At 48.3% G+C, this 18,292-nt stretch overlaps 1 protein-coding gene across 1 annotated transcript; it reads left to right on the top strand.

Moving 5' to 3' along the window:
• Positions 1–3,101: 3,101 nt before the first annotated feature.
• BAMBI (BMP and activin membrane bound inhibitor) lies at positions 3,102–7,667 on the top strand. Its single transcript, XM_059818948.1, has 3 exons — positions 3,102–3,177; positions 6,167–6,457; positions 6,898–7,667. The coding sequence occupies exons 1-3, from the start codon at positions 3,102–3,104 to the stop codon at positions 7,311–7,313; spliced, it is 783 nt and encodes a 260-aa protein (XP_059674931.1). The 3' UTR covers positions 7,314–7,667.
• Positions 7,668–18,292: the final 10,625 nt, after the last annotated feature.

Raw genomic sequence — 18,292 nt, 5'->3', positions numbered from 1 at the left:
CTAAAGATAAAATTTTGCATTTGTTACACAATCTGGAGCTGATGCAGAGGGGAACATGCTCCTGTGAGATGCTTCCCAAAGCAGTCCCTTTCCCTGAGGTGCCCAGAGGCTGATTTTGCAACCAGGTCCTTTGTCCGTGTTGGTTTCAAAGGGCTTCGCTGTATCTGGTGGGAGGGAGCAGCCCTGTGCTCTGTGGGGCTGTGCAGCCCATACCAGTGGAGGCTCCAGGCTGCTCTCCCATGGCTGCTGGAGACACGTCATGCGGCCTCGGGCTCCTGATGCTTTCCTTGGTGGTTCCTTGTAGTCATTATCCCACATTCCTTCTGGTTGCAGAATATGTTGTTGTTATTGCTTTGTGCTGGGTCTGTCTCCTGTCCCTTTTATACAGGCCAATCTGGCTCTGTTTGCTCTTGCCTCTAAAACAAAAGCAAATTAACGCTGCAGAAGCTGCATTATTTTGTTTACATTATGGCCTGTCAGAGGACCCCACGCAATCCTTGCATAGCTCCCTGAGCAGAGTACCAGTGAGTGAGGAGGCGCAGTATGTCAGTCAAACCCTCCTGACACCCTGGCTTGATCCACAGGTTCCCAAAAGGGTCTTTAAATTAGTTGCTTTTGGGGGGAACCAAAGCTGGGGAGTGATCCCTGCAGCCCCTCCGTCACTTGTGCCACTTCAAGCACGCCTGTAGCATACGGAATTAGCAATTTTTTACAGTAAATTGTAGCTCACAATTCAAACTTGACAGCTGCCAATGAAATTTGCTTCTCAAAACTGATCTCGAGCACATTGCCTTCTGGTTAGTCTGTCCATGCTCCCTTGGCCAGGATGTTTATAATATTCAGGGAGTCTCTCATGTTACTTAGTGCAGTAATGTGGCTCCACGAATAAAAGCCATTTCCAGTCTGTCGGTATCGCATGTAACAAATGAGATCTGCTAAATGCGCTTGTCACCAGTGGTAGGAACAGAAGAAACAGAATCACACATGTTGCTGTAGTGATTCTAAGTTATAATGAATGATATTTTTGTATGTTTGCAAATGAGTGTCTGATAGCTGGTGCCAGAGTGGGAGATATGGCTTGGCTGATCTCGCTGTTTTTGTAATTTCTAAACAGAAACAAGAATTAGAAAATTACTTTGTGGTGGAGTGCAAATATGTATAACATAAGTGTAAAGACTGCGGTGCAGCACACGTGTATCTATCTTATACATATGCAAATCGCAAGACTCGCAGTAAAACCATTATAACGTGTGATGGCATCAGCACTAATTAGCTCGAGATCCAGTCTGTTCCTCTCTGCCAAAGTAAACCGGGGTTATCTCAGTCTCAGATTTCATATTTCCTCCTTTCTCATTCAGGGGAGGAATGTCTCTGTCACAAGGTATTATGTCCTGAATTGAAAACGTCTTTAAAGACTCACAAAACATTTCAAATTAAAATTCTGAAGTCATTTTTGCTATTAACTTATTATCTACACATCATCCAATGGCTTTAATACTAGCTGCGGACCCAAATATTTAAAGCATTTCATCCATAAATGGGAAACAGTCGGTGTGCAAATGCTGTAGAAATCAAAGCTTATAAAATGTAATGAGAACAGAAGGGAGAAAACTAAGTTAGCAAAGAAATTTTAACTATGGGCACTTTGTTTTCAGGACCAACACGCGAAGGAAAACTGTCCAAGCTAAACACGACCCACGGGAGCTGTGTCAGAGCCCGGTGGTGGAACATCACCTTGTGCTTCCCTCCCCAACAGCTGTTTTTCGAAAGGAAACGTTGGAAGGAGAGTCGAGTTACCGCGGGGTGTATTTGCCGATGGCTCTGACCCACGGGCCTGCCGTTGCTGCGTGGACGTGACAGCAGCATGGAAGACCCCGGGGGGCAGCGTGGGAGGCGCAGAAGCCCCCCGGCCGCATGCTGCACCCCAGGCCGCGAGGGTGGTGCGGGCTGGGCGGTTGTTGACCGCCGCCGCACCCCGGTTTCAGCCGAGCTGCGGTGACCTCCACGCCGCATCAAGCCCAAACGCAGGTTTCTCACAGCCTCGGGAAGAACGCCGGCTGCAGGGAAGCTGCTGGCACCCCGGGTGTTGCAACGCTTTCGCATCCCCGGGTAGCCCTGAGTGTCGGGAGTGGGAAAGCCGGGGAAGGGCTGGCGGCATGTCCCCGCTGAAGGCCCGGTGGCAGCGCCGCGAGCGCGGGGCAGCGCGCGCAGACGGGGCGGGTTCAGCCCGGTTCCGTTTGGGCTCTGCCGGCCCCCGTGGGGCGAGGGGTCTGCGGTGCTCTTCAGTCGTTACACGCGGCTCTGCCAAGCCTGCGGCCAGAGCCGTTACATCTGCTTATGAATCCCGGCGTGGCTGCCTCCGTAGGGGGATTATTTCGAGGGATCTCCGCGGAGCGCACCCTCCCGGCCCCGGCGAGCCCCGAAACTAATGCAGCGAGCGAGGGCGCTCCGTGCCGCCAGCGATCGCTATCTCGGCAGAGCCCCGGGGAGTCCGGGGACGTGCACTTAGTGCCCATTATTGAATTAAGCGGGGTTAATAGCCCGCGCAGCCGGCCCGCCCGGAGCCGGAGCCGAAGCCGCCGCCGCCGCCCGGGGGCGCCGCGGGCGGGAGCGCACGTCGCGCCGCGGGGCCGAGCCCGCCGCCGGGGGGGCGGGGCGGGGCGGCCCTGTCCGCAGCGCGCCCCGTCCGCCCCCGAGCGGCGCAGCCAATGGGGCGGGGCGGGGCGGTGCAGGGGGCGGGGCGCCGCGGCCCGCCCCGCGCCCGGCGCCGGCGGTATTTACGGGGCGGGAGGCGCCGCTGCGGTGTCAGTGAGGCAGCGCCCGCCGGGCCGGAGTGTGCTCGCCGCCGCGGCTGCTGCTCTTCCTGGGGCCGGGGCCTCCGCCGCCGTCGCGGCGGAGGAGGAGGAGGAGGGAGGGGAAGGCAAGGTAGAGAGCTGCGGCCGTTCCTCCTTCCCGCCGCAGTGGTGGCCGTGCAACGGCTCTGCCCGCGGGCGAGCGGCTCCTCGGTGCTCCGGCGGGGCAGGGGCGGGCGGCGGCTCGGCCGTGCCTGCGCTGCGGGCTGTGGCGAGCGGCGCGGCGCCGCGGGTCGGGCGGGCGGGTAAATGGATCGCCATTCCAGCTACATCTTCATCTGGCTGCAACTGGAGCTGTGCGCCATGGCCGTCCTGCTCACCAGAGGTGAGGCCGCGGCGGCGGACCTGGGGCCGGGGGAGCCTGAGGGGACTTGGGGTCTGCAGGGACCCGGCGCCTGAGGGGAGCCGCGCCTGAGGAAGCGGGGCGCCTGAGGAAAGCAGGGCGTGGGGGACCCGAGGGAGCCGGGCCCGGGGGAGCCCTTCAGGCGGCGGCGGTGTCAGCGCGGCGGCGCCGGTGCCGCGGCCGCCCCCCAGGCGAGGCCGGCGGGAGCGGGTCGCGGCGGGGCCCGCGCTGTTGCGGGAGCCCCTCGCCGACCCTCTGTGGGCGGGCGGTGGCGAGGAGTCGCCGGGGCTGCGCCGTCCCGACCCTCCCACCTGGCCGCCGTCGGTCAGTCCGAGCGCGGGGGCCCGCGGTTGTCGGCGCGGGAGCGGCGCCCCGGCCCCGGGCGAGCCCGCGGCGCCGAGGGGCGGCCGCGCCCTGCCCTGTCAGCCGCCCGCCGCGGGGCTGGGGGCTGGCCGCCCGGGGAGCGCCCTCCCGGGGCAGGGGCGACCCTCTGGCTGCCTGTAGTCGCCGTGCTGCGGGGAGGGGGTTGCAGGATAAGTTAGCGCGGTGATGCTGTGCGACGGTATTTATTTATTTTGGAAGGAAGGCTGTAATTAACCCTAAATAACAGCCCTTGCAGCGTGCAGGGGGGAGCCTGCTGGCCCCATCAAAGCGGGCAGAACAGGGAGTGACTGAGTGATGTGAAGTCGCAGATACTGAAACTATGTGCCTGATAATGATATAATTAGGGGATCACAGACTTCTGGCTGCTGTTGACTTCAAAAGCTTCAAGAGAAGCCTGCAGTCTCTCCTGTAGCCATCTTGACTAAAAGCAGACATTTTTCTTTAATAGCTACATACAGTAACAAGAAAGAGGAGGGAACAGAAGGGCATTGTTCACTGTTTCAAAATACTAAATACCCTTTCTGGCCTTTTGCATAGCACAGGAAGAAACTTTATGAATTGACAGAAATACAGTTTTAATACAGTAATACAAAGTCCATTCTGTTTCACCAAAAACGTGGCTTTAATTAAAAAGCAGTTGCATTAACCTGATGACTAGCCTGTCAGATTTTGTTTGTAAGATTATCTTGGGTCAATAAAATGTAGAATTTTAAGTGTGATTATCTAACAGTTAAAATGGAGGTATGTGTGTTATTTCACTTTCTTCCCATGCTGAGACTCATGAAAGGACTGTCAGCTCTGGAGCGCTTCCTTGTTTGCATTTTTTTTTTTAACTCTCATACAGTGAGAAAATGATAAAAATTATTTTTTCTGGGGGAGCAGGGGGAAGACCTCACATAGAATGCTTAGAAGTCTTTTTCCCATAGCATGCAGGATGGCAGTGTGTGTGAATTAATGAAAAATTAGGTTACTTGGTCTAAAAGCCCAAGGGAATTGGACTGGAGACAGTGAGACACTCCATCATTTGGCTTTTATTAAGCGGAGTTATTAAAGACCAGCGGGAACTTCAAGGACTGGAGCCTGCAGTAGCATTTTGGGGAAAGTATTAAGGTTGGCTGAAGAGGGGAAGTTAACTTAGGATGATTTTTAACATCTTTCAGAATACTTCTTTGGTATGGGGTGGTAGGAAGCATCATAGGAAGGGGTGGCAGAAGGGAAGCCTGTAGATTGATTTTTTTTTTTTTTTTGAAGTGCAGATTGTAGGAGGAAGACAGCTGACAATTCAGTTGACTTTGAAAGCCTTGGTGCCACTAAGATGGCAAGTACATCAGGCACATTAGAAGTAGTTTTAAGTCCACTCTTCTAAGGATGGCTCAAAAATCTGGCTTCCTCCTAAAGCTTGGATCGATGGCACATTGAATTAAGTTTGAGTTGCAACTTGCCTAGAAAGAGTAAGTTTTCCCTACAGCACAGGACATGTATAATTCGTACCAGAGCAGTTTGGAGAGCCCAAAATGAAGAGTTTTATGAAGGGAAATTTTTTATCACTTCCTTCAGAAATTTTTGAGGTTTCCTGAGAGATTTTTCATAGAGCCAGTAGAGGATTTTCAGTCTAAGTGTTTCCCCTTTTGACTGTGTGTTGGATTGCATGTAAAATTGGGGAGGGGTGAGGGGGAGCTTTTAGCCTTGCAATTTCACCCCATTTAATAACTTTACATTTGAGTTGAGAGACATTGACTCTGAACAGATTAATTATAAACGGCACTGTTTCTAGTTTATAATACTGATAAAAAAGCCTTTTTTTGCATGAATGGCTACTTAAAGAATTTCTTTCTGGAGAGATTACAAATAGTTGCCCAGTTTCACACAGTAAAAACCTTCCTGACTGGGAGACTTAGATGGTAATGCTTCTAGCTAATAGCTTTATAAGGTGTTAGTTAAACCTTTTAAACTTTGGCACAGTATTGAGAGGTAATAAATAATTGAGCAGTTCCGATTTTTTCATTTGTCATACGAATATTTAAAACCTAGTATTTTTGTTATGTGCTTATGCCCAGTTAAAAGAAGTGTTACCTTTATAAAAATAGAATGCTGTTCCTGTAATTGTGCTTTAAAATGTAGATGTGACTTCCTTATAGGACTGAAGGTGTGTATTGCTTTTGAAACTGGGATATCATTTTAAATGTTGTTTAATGCAACTGCTGACAGCAAGTGGAAGTAGCTATAAAATGGTCTTGTTAGTTACTTACCTTGGGGGGGGGGAAAGCCACTGTGACCTTCCTCCCCCCCTGCCCTCCCCCAATCCCTGTTTTAGTGAAATGTTCCTGCTTTAATTCAAAGGACTATAGTACTAGTAATTAAAACAAGTGCCCCAAGGCATTTGCAGGATTTAAGGTTACAGCGAGGTAGGCACTGTACAGTGATGGGAAGGAAACAACCCCTGCTCTCATGGATTTGCAGTCTAGAGGAGTACCCCAAAACTGGCACAGAGATCTGTTGTACGATGCTTGTGGCTAATAAGAGTACCTGGTGAGGTGTCCTTAAAGGACCAAATTCTTACTTTTCTTGCACAATTTTTATTTTTTAGGTGAAATCAGATGCTACTGTGATGCTGCACACTGTGTTGCAACTGGCTATATGTGCAAATCTGAGCTTAGCGCCTGCTTCTCCAGACTGCTTGATCCGCAGAATACACATTCCCCACTTACTCATGGCTGCTTGGACTCTATCGCAAGCACAGCTGATGTCTGCCAAGCCAAACACACACAAAACCACTCTGGCACCACCACCATGTCCACATTGGAATGCTGTCATGAAGATATGTGCAATTACAGAGGACTACATGATGTTTTGTCTCCTTCCAGGGGCGATACTTCAGGTAGGGCAAGGAAGCTTCAGTGAAATCTCTCTTCTGGCCATCAGGCTGGTGACCATCAAAACCTTGTATGTCTGCTATTGATTTAGTTGTTAATGTAAGTAGAGACACCAGAGGGAGAAGTGGGTGGCTGGATGCAGGGGAGCATCTCAGCTGAGTAGCTTTTTTTTGTCTGCATTAGTATTAGAGGTCTGTCTTGCCAACTTGACATCGCTTCTAAGAAGCAGTGGCGTTGCTAGTTAAATCGCTATCAGGGTAAGAAATTCCACTTTACAAACAGACGTAGGAAGTCATCTTTTTCTTTATAGGGAGTATTTTCTGTAGATACTACAGAGTGTGCAACTGTGGCTCCTTAAAATTGTCAGCGTGGTGTTTAAGGGAGTTGCTTATATATAAACCAGTTGTTGATTCTGAAGTAAGCTTCACATCTTTCCCCTTTGCAGGACAAGGGAGCAGATATCAACATGACAGCAGGAATCTTATCACCAAGGTGCAGGAATTGACCTCTTCGAAAGAGTTATGGTTCAGGGCAGCTGTAATTGCTGTTCCTATAGCTGGTGGGCTAATCTTGGTGCTCCTTATCATGCTGGCCTTGCGGATGCTCAGGAGTGAAAATAAGAGACTGCAAGATCAACGACAGCAAATGCTCTCCCGTTTGCACTATAGTTTTCATGGACATCATTCAAAAAAAGGGCAGGTGGCAAAATTGGACTTGGAATGCATGGTGCCTGTGACGGGTCACGAGAACTGCTGCATGACCTGTGATAAAATGAGACATTCAGACCTCAGCAATGATAAAATTCTTTCGCTAGTCCACTGGGGAATGTACAGCGGACACGGGAAGCTGGAATTTGTATGACCAATTATTTTTTTTAATCTGAGCTAAACTTAACTCTCTGAACTCTTGAAGGCCTTTGGGTTCTGCTGGACAGGAGCACTTTATCTTAAAACAAAAACTCTCATAAATCATCTTTGAGAAACAAAGGACCTCTGCAAACAGAATCTTGGATATTTCTTCTGAAGGATTCCAAAAGTTGTTTTATTTGCACAGAGTAAAATACACTCAAATGTATTGTTTGCTTTAAAGTTATGAAAGCAAAAATTAGAAGTTGTAAACACTGTCACCAGGGTTATCTGAACTGTAGGGAGCTGATAACTGAGTTATTATAATAAACTGTATGCAAGCTCCTATGTTTCCTGACTTATTGTAAAGATTTTTTAAATATATATATTTTGTCTGAAACTTGCTTGTGACTCTTTTGTTCTGGAAAACAATTTTTTTTTGGGGGGTAGCAGGAAACAAATTGGGGTGGTATGCATGGTAATGCTGTACATAGCAGATCCTGAAAACAAGAGTCTATTTTCCTACTCTGGAAATTAGATAGTTATTCCAGAACAAGGGTGGCAGCTTTATTGTTTAATACTTCAAGTAGCAGTGAACCCACATCCTCAATTCTTGGCTATTGCATTTTACTCATAACCTGGGTGAATTCTTCTGCAGCTTTGTGTCATAACTGTTTCTTCCTCTCTGTTAATGAAGAAGTGCTTCCTCTCTCTGTGCAAGACATGTCAGAAAGTGGCTCCTAATTCTTTATAGCTGTTTTTCCTCCCTTGTCTCACAATTCTTGTTTTCTGCGATACGTTTTCCTTTTGTACCTTTTACTCCCAAATTTTTTTTTGGGGGGGAAGGAAGCCCCAAAACCACAAGGACTGTTCTGCTATGTATTTTATTTTTTTTCTGCTGATAACCCCTCTGGGCACAGTGGAAAACATCTGCCTTGCTCTTCTATAGTGTAACTCCGTATCATGTGCTGCTACTTTTGTGTGGGTCTGAAGAATCAACAGTGTACTCACTTTAATCTCTGGCTCCTCCTTTATGCTAGTCTTGCATAGGTGGCTTTTCTTCTCTGCTGGTGTTTGTGCACTTAGTTGTTTCTTACTCCTTCAACCAGTTGGCTTCACTTGATCATTTCATTTATTCAATGCCTAGTTGCTTAAAAAAAACCCGAAACCCCTGGATTATCCCAGGAGCTTATTGTATTTATTTTTCTTGCTTTATTAGACTTTGCAGTAACTAAAGTAGACTTGCTTAAAAGGCAGATGCCACATCATGGTGAAAGAAGGATCCAAAACGCTCCTGCAGGAGGTAAAACTTGGCAAGAGTCTAGTATTCATCTACATTTTTAAATAGCTTTAGAAATGCTTCTGCCTCCTTCTGTTCTGGTTGTAAAGTTGAGCCTGTGGTGCTGCCAGTAGTGAAAAAAGGGGATGGCACAAACAGGGTTACAACCAGCTTGCAGCAATGATCTGATCTTATATGCTGCTTACTATGGTAGAGTGCTTTGGGATATGCAGCCTGAAATGCAAAGGGAGGTAAGGAAGGGAAACCTGCCCCTCTAAGTCACGAGCTGGTGTTCCTGAAAGGACACTGAACTATGTGGCAGGCTTGTTGGAGATAGGTTGGTCACTTGGCTGTACAAGCAGAGGTATTGCTATTGCAAACTTACCCACACAGTTAAACACTCATACCAAGCTTTGGGAATGCCAAGGTCCCACCATGCCCATGTTTGTGATGTTAAAGTGTAGTTTAGAAGGATTAGTTTCATCTATGTACTTCTAGCTGCTCACTCTTACTTCCTTGAAGTGCCTGCAGAGTTGCTTTTAATGCAGAGAACTATGTTCTCTGATTTCTACCTTTTTCTGCTGCTAAAGTTTAAGAAATTGCGTGGCTGCAACTGCTATTTGGAATCTGGCCTGTGGTCTTCTGGCTGACCTGTCAAAGCGCTGCTTTCCTATAAGAGCTCTGCCCTTCCTTTGCACTGATCTGTAAGTCTGGGGCAGTTGTCTGCTCTGCTGAGTGTATTATTTTTGGGAAAGACTGGCTGGGAACCTGGTGCTGAAAGAGACAAACCTGAAATACTGTCTGTCAGGCGTAGCTGCACTAGTAGTTACTACGACTAGACAAGTTAAAAGATCTGATGGCTAAACCTTTCAAGCGCTTTCTCCAGAAATCTGAGGGAGCATGTTGTATAGTCGTTTAACATCCTGTGACCTTCACCACTTCATTGCTGCTGATTTGAATACGTAAGGGCCTATTTATGCTTGCCATTAAAAGGCTAGTAAGAGCAGGATACTCTAATTGGCCCCTTGCTGTGGAGATGTTTTAAAGAAGAAAAGAGATTGTTTGCCTTCCCCTGCAGCCCTGGGAGCAGGGCCACGGAGTCGCTGGGGATGGTACTCGGGTTAGCAGCTGCTGTCTCCTGTGGCTGTTCTGTTACCTGGTGCGGTATGTATCGTTTAGCTGTGGTAGCTGATATGGCCTAGAAGTTTCTGGGCTCTGAGTCTTCTAAGGATGAAATCTGGATTTCCATTTTATTTTAAAGCCCATATATGCAGGAATCTATGTTATGAGCTCTGGTGTCTGGCAGCAGCTGTGGGAGTTACGGAACGAGCCCCAAATCTTTTCACTGAAACTACTGCCTGCAGAGTCCGAAGGGTGTCGGGGCAAGCAGTAGCCATCTGCATCACTAAGTAAGTATTTCTGTAGTAGCTGCTTGTATTACCTGCAGACTTCAGCAACACCAGCTGTCCATTACATTTTTCAGAAAACCTGTATTCCTGTGACAAAGAGGGACCTTAGTGATGTTCCATGGGCTTCCTGGCTGCTGGGTGCTGTACCGGCGTGGAACAAGGCAGTCCCAGACACCCACTACGTGTGACCTAGCGAGGCAGGGAACAAACATTAATAGCTGAAGAGCCTGGCCAGAGGCTGGAGGCCGAAGAGGTGAGACAGTAAGCGATGGCTATCCTTCAAAAATGCATTTGACTTAGGAGCCTGTATTTGTCATTGTGCTATGTACTCTCGGATTTCCCCTGCAGACAATAACAAACACTCCTTTCTTTGAAACCACTGCAAGCCCTGGAGTGTAAGAAGGACAACCCTCTCTATTTTTAACTGAAAAAGTCTCTCGGATCGGAATAAATGAAATCAAACGTCCAAGATGTAACTTAGCTTCCCCCGTGCCTCTCTCTTTCCCTGATTCTTTCCTCAAAACAATAATGGTTGTGGCTTTTCTTAATGTCTCTGCTTCTCCCAACTTTCAGAGCCGCTGGGTTGGTATGTCTCCTCTTAACTCCTGCTGAACTGATTCTATTAAAACCCCCTTACTCCACAGGGGGCTTGACCTTTTTCTGAAATACCAAATGTGTCTGCTTTGGAAATCACAAACTTCTCCTCCTCTAAAGAGCTTGTAAATCTGGTTTCAATATTGGGTGATTACAGGCTGTGCGGAGAGCTTGAAAGTAAGCAGCCACTTCTGGTAGCAGAGCGCTGGAGCTGGGCTGCCTGAGCTGAGCTGCGACTCTCATTTTTCACCCCAGTGTGTGTTTAGCGTAAAGCCCCTGACGCCAGCAGATTCACCCCGGATTAGTGGTCGGGTGAGTGGCTAGGCTCTGGTGGCAGGATGGCTTACCTTCTCTTATCAGGACCCTGGAATCCAGTTTTTGTTGTCGTACAACCATTTGCTCTGTTGTAAATCCAGCGATGTCACTGCAAGTGGATGCTGCCCTGGAGGGCAAACACCCAGAAAAGGCTGGGGAAAGAGCGAGGTTTTTCCTTAAGTGTAATGGATGTATCTGCACCTTCGCCTGCTGCTGTCGTGGTCGTTAAAACAAGGTATGAACAGGGAAAATGTATCACCAGGCTGCCCATGTGGGATGGGATGTGCCTGTTAGCTACCGGTCAGTGGGGTTCCACAGCAAATAAATGAAAGCAAAATTTGGCCTTCTCATTGAAAAGGAAGGGGATAAGAAGATTATCTCCCAAGGAAAAAAGATCTATCGTCAAAAAAAGACCTCCGTAATAAGGCACAAGTTGAGTGAATAAAAGAAGACGGTCTCTGAAGGAGGCAAAGTTGTCTTTATTTCTTTTTTCAGATGCTTTCCCACGTGGAGATCAATGGAAGCATGTTTGCTTTGTTCCAGTGGCTGGTCACTTTGCAGGAAAAAACTCTTTCTTGTTTTGGTTCTAGGAGTTACTCGGGGAAATGGTATTTTGGATCCATCACTGTATTTTATTTCTGGAAAAAAAAAAGCTGTAGAGAGGTGCTGTAAAATTACGGTTATCTCTTGGGAGGGGCCCAGTGTCTCCAACATTACGAATTCTGTCTCCCTCTAAATAAACAACCAACCTCGTTTTCTTTGTTTCACCTCTAACCCTCGTCCGCAGCCTTTACAATCCCAGGGGGTAAATCCTGAAGTAAAACAAACTGCAAGGGAAGGAAGCCGGGAGGGAGCTGCAGTGCCTGCAGATGAGCAGAGCCTTCTGCTCTCCAGCCAACCTTGACAAAAGGATTCAGTCCTCAACTGACCTTCAGGGAAAAAGCAAAACAAAACCACCTTGACTTGAACTTTCAAGACTGTAGGAGTTTAATGCTTGGTTTGATATCTCCTAAAGGGAGCTGGGAGTTAGAAATGCCAAACACCTGTCTCGCAAACCCAAATCCTAACAGGTTACCAGGAAATCGGAGCCCCAAAGCAAATGGCTTTGAAAAATTCAGGATTTGCTCATCACTGTTTCCAACTCATCCATTGTTGCTAAAAGGGCCTAAAAATGTGCTTTTTCTTCCCCAGTGTGATTCTCTAGGCAAATATATAACATCCAGTTAAGCAAATAGTGAGTTCTGTTGAAACATCAATATTTAGATGCAAATTTTCACTGAATATTTCCGCCTGGAAGCAGGTCCTGCCCCACAGCCCAGCCCTGCTCTCTTCCCTGTAGGCAGGAGGGAAGTGAACAAGTCACCCCGACTTTGTAAAAAAAGACACTGGCATGAATTTAGGGTGAGACTTTCTTTTTTTAAGAAGTTTTTATTAAAACTGGAATGTTAAACTATTTTTCTCTTTCTAGTTATCACACTATTATAATACATCAACAGCTGTGCAGTTGGGAAAAGCTAGTGAAATGTATTATTTCCCTCATCTTGGCTATCAGCTGTATTTAAGAAATACTGACTTGAGACAGCTTGTTAAAAACGGTGCCTCTTCTTTAATTGCTTTTTCACCTATTGGATTAAACTTCCACAATAGTGTCCATGGAGCAGCGGGGAGATGAGCGCTTGCCTTTCTTTTAATTACCTTTCCATTTTTAAAAGCAGGGCAACCAAAAAAGGTAAAACCTGCATCGTGATGAACTTCCAGTGTCTGTCTGCGACAGGGGCTCCGGATGCAGGGAACCATCAGCCGGGCAGTGCCGGTGGGAGTAGCCAGCGTGGCCGCCGCGCCCGGGGCTGGCCTCTGTTTTCGGGATCGTTTCACCCTGACGGCCTGTGGGTTGCAGAGGTAAATCCCCTTGCTGTCACTCGGGAGGAAAGTATTGGTGCAGTAAATCTCCTCTCGGCACTCGGCTGTGACAGCGGGGAGGGACGAACAGAGTGGGCTCAGGGTCCTGCCCAGGCTGGGCGGTGGGGATGCTCCTATTGGTGTGCAAATCAGAGCTTGTGTCACGCAGGTTGCTTTGAAATGCTCAATTTGTTTAGTTCTGGCTGTGAAGTAGCTATTTCATCTGTGGAAGAAGATTTATTAACCAATTTTTTATGGCTATCAACAATGGCTTAGCTCCAGCAGGGTCCCTAGGATTTTTATGAAGTGCAGTGGGTTCCAGAGGCAGAGGTGTTTTATATTGTTCTGGTATTTTAACCCAGTGAACTAAGGCCTCTATCCTGCAAATACTTAAGGATGTTCATAATTCACTCCGGTCCCAGGGGGGTGTTTTGTCAGGGCGGCTGGCGGGGTTTTGCTGAGCTCCGCGCTGGGCACCTGCAGTCGCAGTGGGCCTGTTGCTGGGGGGGCCACAGCAGGCTCTCGGGGGGTCCCTCCTGCCATGGCGTTTGCTTTGTCAAAGCCTGGTGGGGAGGGTTGAGAGTTAATGCTGCAAAGCCAGCGTTCAGTCACGCTACTGGTGGCCATCAGGTTGGTGTTTCCCCACAGTGGTGGCCCGACTGCCCTGGCTGAGGGTGGCGATGGGGGAGCGAAGGCCCACGCTGCACACAATTCGGGGTGCAAATTAGCATGGATGCATGTTTGTCAGGGTCAGCCTCTCACCCGGCTCAGGAGCCTTGTCCTGGGCTGCAGCCGGTTCTTCCCGCAGGCGGTGTGGGGAGGAGCACCCCGACAGCGCGAAGGAAAGCAGGGCTGTGCTCATGGGGTGCTGGGCTGGCTCTGCTGCACGGTGAGACTGTGCTCAGGAGGGGGCACGTTTTAAAGGTTTGGAAGGCATATCTGGTTTATCTTCCCAAACCCAAAGCAATGTCCCCTGGCAAATCCACACCATCCCTGCCCTGTGCTTATGGGCACCTCACTGGCACGTGAGCCCCCGGCCAAGCCGCAGCTTTACGTGACTGATTTCCAGCCGTGGGATGATGCATTTCCATCCTCCCACCCCGCCAGGCAGGAGCCCTGTGCTCTCGCCCGAAAGCCCACATGGTGCGAGCGAGAGCAGCATAGAGCAGCAAGTGCAGAAGCACGGAAGCTTCTGCAGCAAACTCGCTGCTGGTGGGATTGCTCTTTTCCATTTCTCGCTGCCAGAAGTTTCCATCCCCTACGGCCTTTTATTTTTTTGTGCACAAGAAATCACAACACGATCGCTAAGCCTGCAGAAGACCATCTCTCAAAGGCTACCAAGTGCCCAAAGCTGCGTGTTCAGCCATAATTCCCCTCCTTCGCACACATGCACGAAGACAAAATTTTTAATTGCATGAACGCATGCAGTGGTTTTCCCACAAAACCTCCTCCTCAAATCTCACTCCCTGACCACCTGGGCCCCTGGTCTGGCTGGCTGCAATCTCTCCTCAGCTCCTCATCTAGCAGCGGTGCTCCTCTCCTCTCCGACTCCCTCCCTCCCCTGGATGCCTTTCCCCGACCTCTCCCCGCAGGGCCGGAGGCGCAGGGGGCCCTGCCTGCGCCGGAGCAAACTCTCCCTGGCAACAGGTACCGTTCCCAGCCTCCCTAGCTGTTATCAGTCTGCAATAACCTTTCCCTTATTTGATTTTTTTTTCCCTAGGGGGACTGTAAGGGACAGCTACAACTGTGTTTCTTCAAACCCAATTCCATCTGCCTGCTCGCCAGTGGGAGGGCGGACAGGAGCGTGGTCCCCCCACGACGGGCTCCCGGGTGGGCGAGCGGAGCTGGCCTCTGCCAGCCTCCACCGACAAGCAGCCTCACCTCGGGACGGGACAGGACCAAGCGCCGAGGTCTTCCTTTTCATAAATGAGAAGTATAAAACCAACTCCCTTGGAAGTGATCTTTCATGTAGCTTTTATATCAGAAGCTGACCACACTTTTTCTGCATCAACAGATGACAGAAATAAATTCTTCTTTTTGTTTGTAAGAAATGCACCAAATTTGGGACCTTTTTTTTATTTATCATAATGAAACTTGCCATAAGTTTCTTTTTTTAGAAACATCCTATCCCAAAGCATTAAATTTCTAATTATGTTTATAGGCTAGTGTTAAAACTGCTTTACAGCACCTTTTTGCTGCAGGATGGATTGGTTGTGGGGTTCTGTAATCTCTGCCTTCATTATACGCTCTGTTATCTGTGTCCTGATTACTGCTGTGCTTTACTGACTGCGGGACGGTTTTGTCTGTAGAAAGGTTGTCACCCTTTACCTCTTTGAAACGAACTTCGTTCCCTTGTATCTGCTGGTGGCAATCAACACTCCTGTCTTTCTCGTGCAAGAGAGAGGGGTCCCCCTCAGCCCTGGGGACTTCTGCGGCCCCAAGCGGCTCTGACCCGTTCCTCAGTCCCCCCCCTTGCTGTCCCCACTGGGTGAAGTGAAATGCTGGTGATTCTGCTGGCATCTTGCAGCTTCCAGGAGAGCTGCCTCCAGGAGGCATTTTATGGCAAGCACCTTATCGTAGATTATGGCTGAACGTACACAAGCACTCCTGCTGACCAGTGTAATCCACTCTTTACTAGCATAATTTGACTTTATTTTCTATTTACACAGGCAGGCTTGGGTGGAGTGTTATGTACATGGTATCAGAAAAACAGTCTGCTCCACCTTGGGGCTGCATGTGTGCTGGAGCCAGCACACCCGCCGCCCCGAGGGCTTCAGGAGCTCTTTGTCCTCGCAGAGTGTCTTCTCGCATGCGGGAGGCATTCAACTTTCTCCTATCAGCGTCTTAGCAAGCAGATTATAATGGCCCAGTAATTTTCAATACATGGCCAAATATTCAATGACATTTCCTGTTTTTAAATGGCAATCGATGAGCCTGACGTAACAGTCCTGAGTACAGCACCGAGCGGGTGCCCGTTGAGCATGGCTAATCTCTTACCGAAACAGTGGATCTCTTCTGATACTGCACCCTATCTACATATTAATATATGATCATTCATGAACAATTTGCAAATTTGTAATAAGTAGTGAAATACCCTGGGAACTGTTTGCTTGCAAATAGTTTCCAGAGTATTTCATTACATACGACAATTTTGTAAGTAAGTAGTTGCCAGTATTGGGATTCCTGAGTCGTCTGCTCTTGAGGAAAGCGCTGCTGCAGGACAGATGGCCTGGTGTCTGCTTAATCACAGCTGGGAATGCTTTCAGTGGATTTTTGTCCCAGCACCATTTGATAGAAACATCCAACAACAAGATTACAGGGATCTGCTACCTATACAATTCAGCGAAAATGAATCAGAAATACAATACACAGGTGTAGTTTCCAGTCTTTACTTAAGTATCTTATCCCACTGACTTCCTCCACAACCAGCCATTTTCCTCCTTTGAGTAAAAGTTGCCCACCTGGACTTACAGATACTAAACACATCTTTTCTTGTCATCATCACTGCTGTTGCTGTCACTAAAGAGTCCTCTGGGTTTTGCATAAGTGAAAGAGTTGCCAAAGGTCTCCCGTCTCTCAGGAAAGCATCTTACTTGCTGAGCTTTGGGATATACATATTCTAAAATACATAAAAATATGTGTTTATAAAACATATAAATAAAATCATCTGAGTCTTCTGGCTGAGGCTGGAATTATGTAATTAATTTCTATATCGGTACTATATAATTTATTTTATAATTGTGTGATGTTTTTATACAATTTATGTGATGTTTTATACAATTAATAACATATTCAACAAAACCTGAGTTATCTGAGTGCCCCGTCCAGTTGACCGCACACATCTGTTGCTCTTCGCCCTGCTTCCTCTGGCCAATCTGTTCTTCAGGTATGGAGAAGACTTAATCTCTCAAGGACTTTTCAGGTCCATTCCAGACATGAGCTGCAGATCCCCACTAAATATATCTACATGCATTGATACCTGCATATGTACAAGTGTGTGCAAGGGACGATAGGTATGTGGGTACCTACAAACATAAGTGCTTCCCAGGCAAGGACGTGTAACAGCAGCTGGTTCTCCAGACCAGCCTTCGAGATGCTTGATGTTCCTGCCAGGAGACCTGTTTCCAAGGGTGCTGTGTTTCTGGGCCATGTCCTTAGATATGTCAACCTTACAGCTGATCTTTCCAGAGCCTATGGAGACTTCGCCAGGGCACCGGGAAGCAATCTGCTTTGCGTTGTGGCAATGCTTGCTGCCCAGAGCGGACCATCCCTCTTCTGTAGACAGGTTACAGAAACTTTTTGCCAGAGACTGGACCAAATCAGAAATGACTGCTTGGAGTTTCCTTCCTTCTTTTCCCACCAGCCAAGAAATGTTCACACTATTTCTTAAGAATAAGAAAAAAGACTTAAAATGCTGCTCTAAAACTATGTGTGTGGGGGAAAACCCCTACTTGGCCAAAGGAGGAAACAGTAGAGACATAGCAACAATTACTGCTAAGCCTGTTTATGTTTGTTCTCCCCAAAACACGAAGAATGGGAGTAAATACAGTTACTCACCAGCCACTGGTGGGGGAGTGGAGGCTGATGAGTCACGGCCACACTCAGCTCTGTCCCGGGAAAGGTCAGTGCCAGCGCCTGGGGCAGGGGCCAGACCGCAGCGGCTCCTGCACCCCTTCTTCTTGGGGACAGTGACCCCAGGATTGGGGTGCTGCAGGGGACCAGGTGGTGGTCCTACCACCCTTCCTGCCCCGGCTGTGCTATGGGATGCTCACCCATATGAGAGGATGTGATTGCTCCTCCGCAGGACCTCTCTCCTCCCTCCGGGCGATGCTGCGCAGGTGTTTCAGTTTGTGATTCAGCTGCGTGGAGGATCAGGCCACTTCCTCACTCCTGTCCGAAAAATTGTAGCTGCAGATGGCACAGGTCTAGAGAGGCAATCAGGCACTCCAGAGGAAGGGACCTGAAGGAATCTTTCCAGCCTGCTGTCCATAAAGTGAATTTTTAAGAACCTGTTCCAGTTGGTGACTGGGATGACTCCCAAGCAGATATGTCTTACCTGAGACTTTCCTGCCTAGTGAGTGTGCATTGTTATCACGCGAGCATCTTTTGAAACCTCTCTCTGATTTCTGTGCTTTGCCCCCTCAAGGCAAACAGATGGAAGTTTAATCCTCTCCCCTTAGTGTCTCTGGATTGCAAAGCTTTTGTCAAAATGGAGCCTGAGATCTTAAAACCTAATGCTTTTTCCTAGATATTGAGATAATTGCTATGGGCCGGACGCAAGGAGAATAAAGAAGCCAGGCTAGGCAAACGGGAAATGGCAGAAAGTGAGAACGAGATAATGGAAAAAGTAATTCAAAATTATTTTCTTCATGTTTTCCTGTACCGATACATTGCTAGGACAAATGGAAATGAGCTTAATGGATTCTTCTCTGCTCTGAAGGTTTGAGACCAGGTGAATTGAATTTCTGCCAAATTAGGGAAGAGTCTGGGCATCTCCTA

The sequence above is a fragment of the Gavia stellata genome, chromosome 6, assembly GCF_030936135.1.
Source record: "Gavia stellata isolate bGavSte3 chromosome 6, bGavSte3.hap2, whole genome shotgun sequence".
NCBI lineage: Eukaryota > Metazoa > Chordata > Aves > Gaviiformes > Gaviidae > Gavia > Gavia stellata.
The sequence above is the reverse complement of the archived record's forward strand: the minus strand, read 5'-3'. Positions and strand labels throughout refer to the sequence as shown.

Bases quoted from the DNA above. Each gene is read 5' to 3' on its own strand.
- BAMBI (XM_059818948.1), top strand. From the start codon at position 3,102: ATGGATCGCCATTCCAGCTACATCTTCATCTGGCTGCAACTGGAGCTG. The intron at 3,178-6,166 runs GTGAGGCCGCGG...TTTATTTTTTAG, and splicing joins GGCCGTCCTGCTCACCAGAG to GTGAAATCAGATGCTACTGT. The intron at 6,458-6,897 runs GTAGGGCAAGGA...TCCCCTTTGCAG, and splicing joins TTCCAGGGGCGATACTTCAG to GACAAGGGAGCAGATATCAA.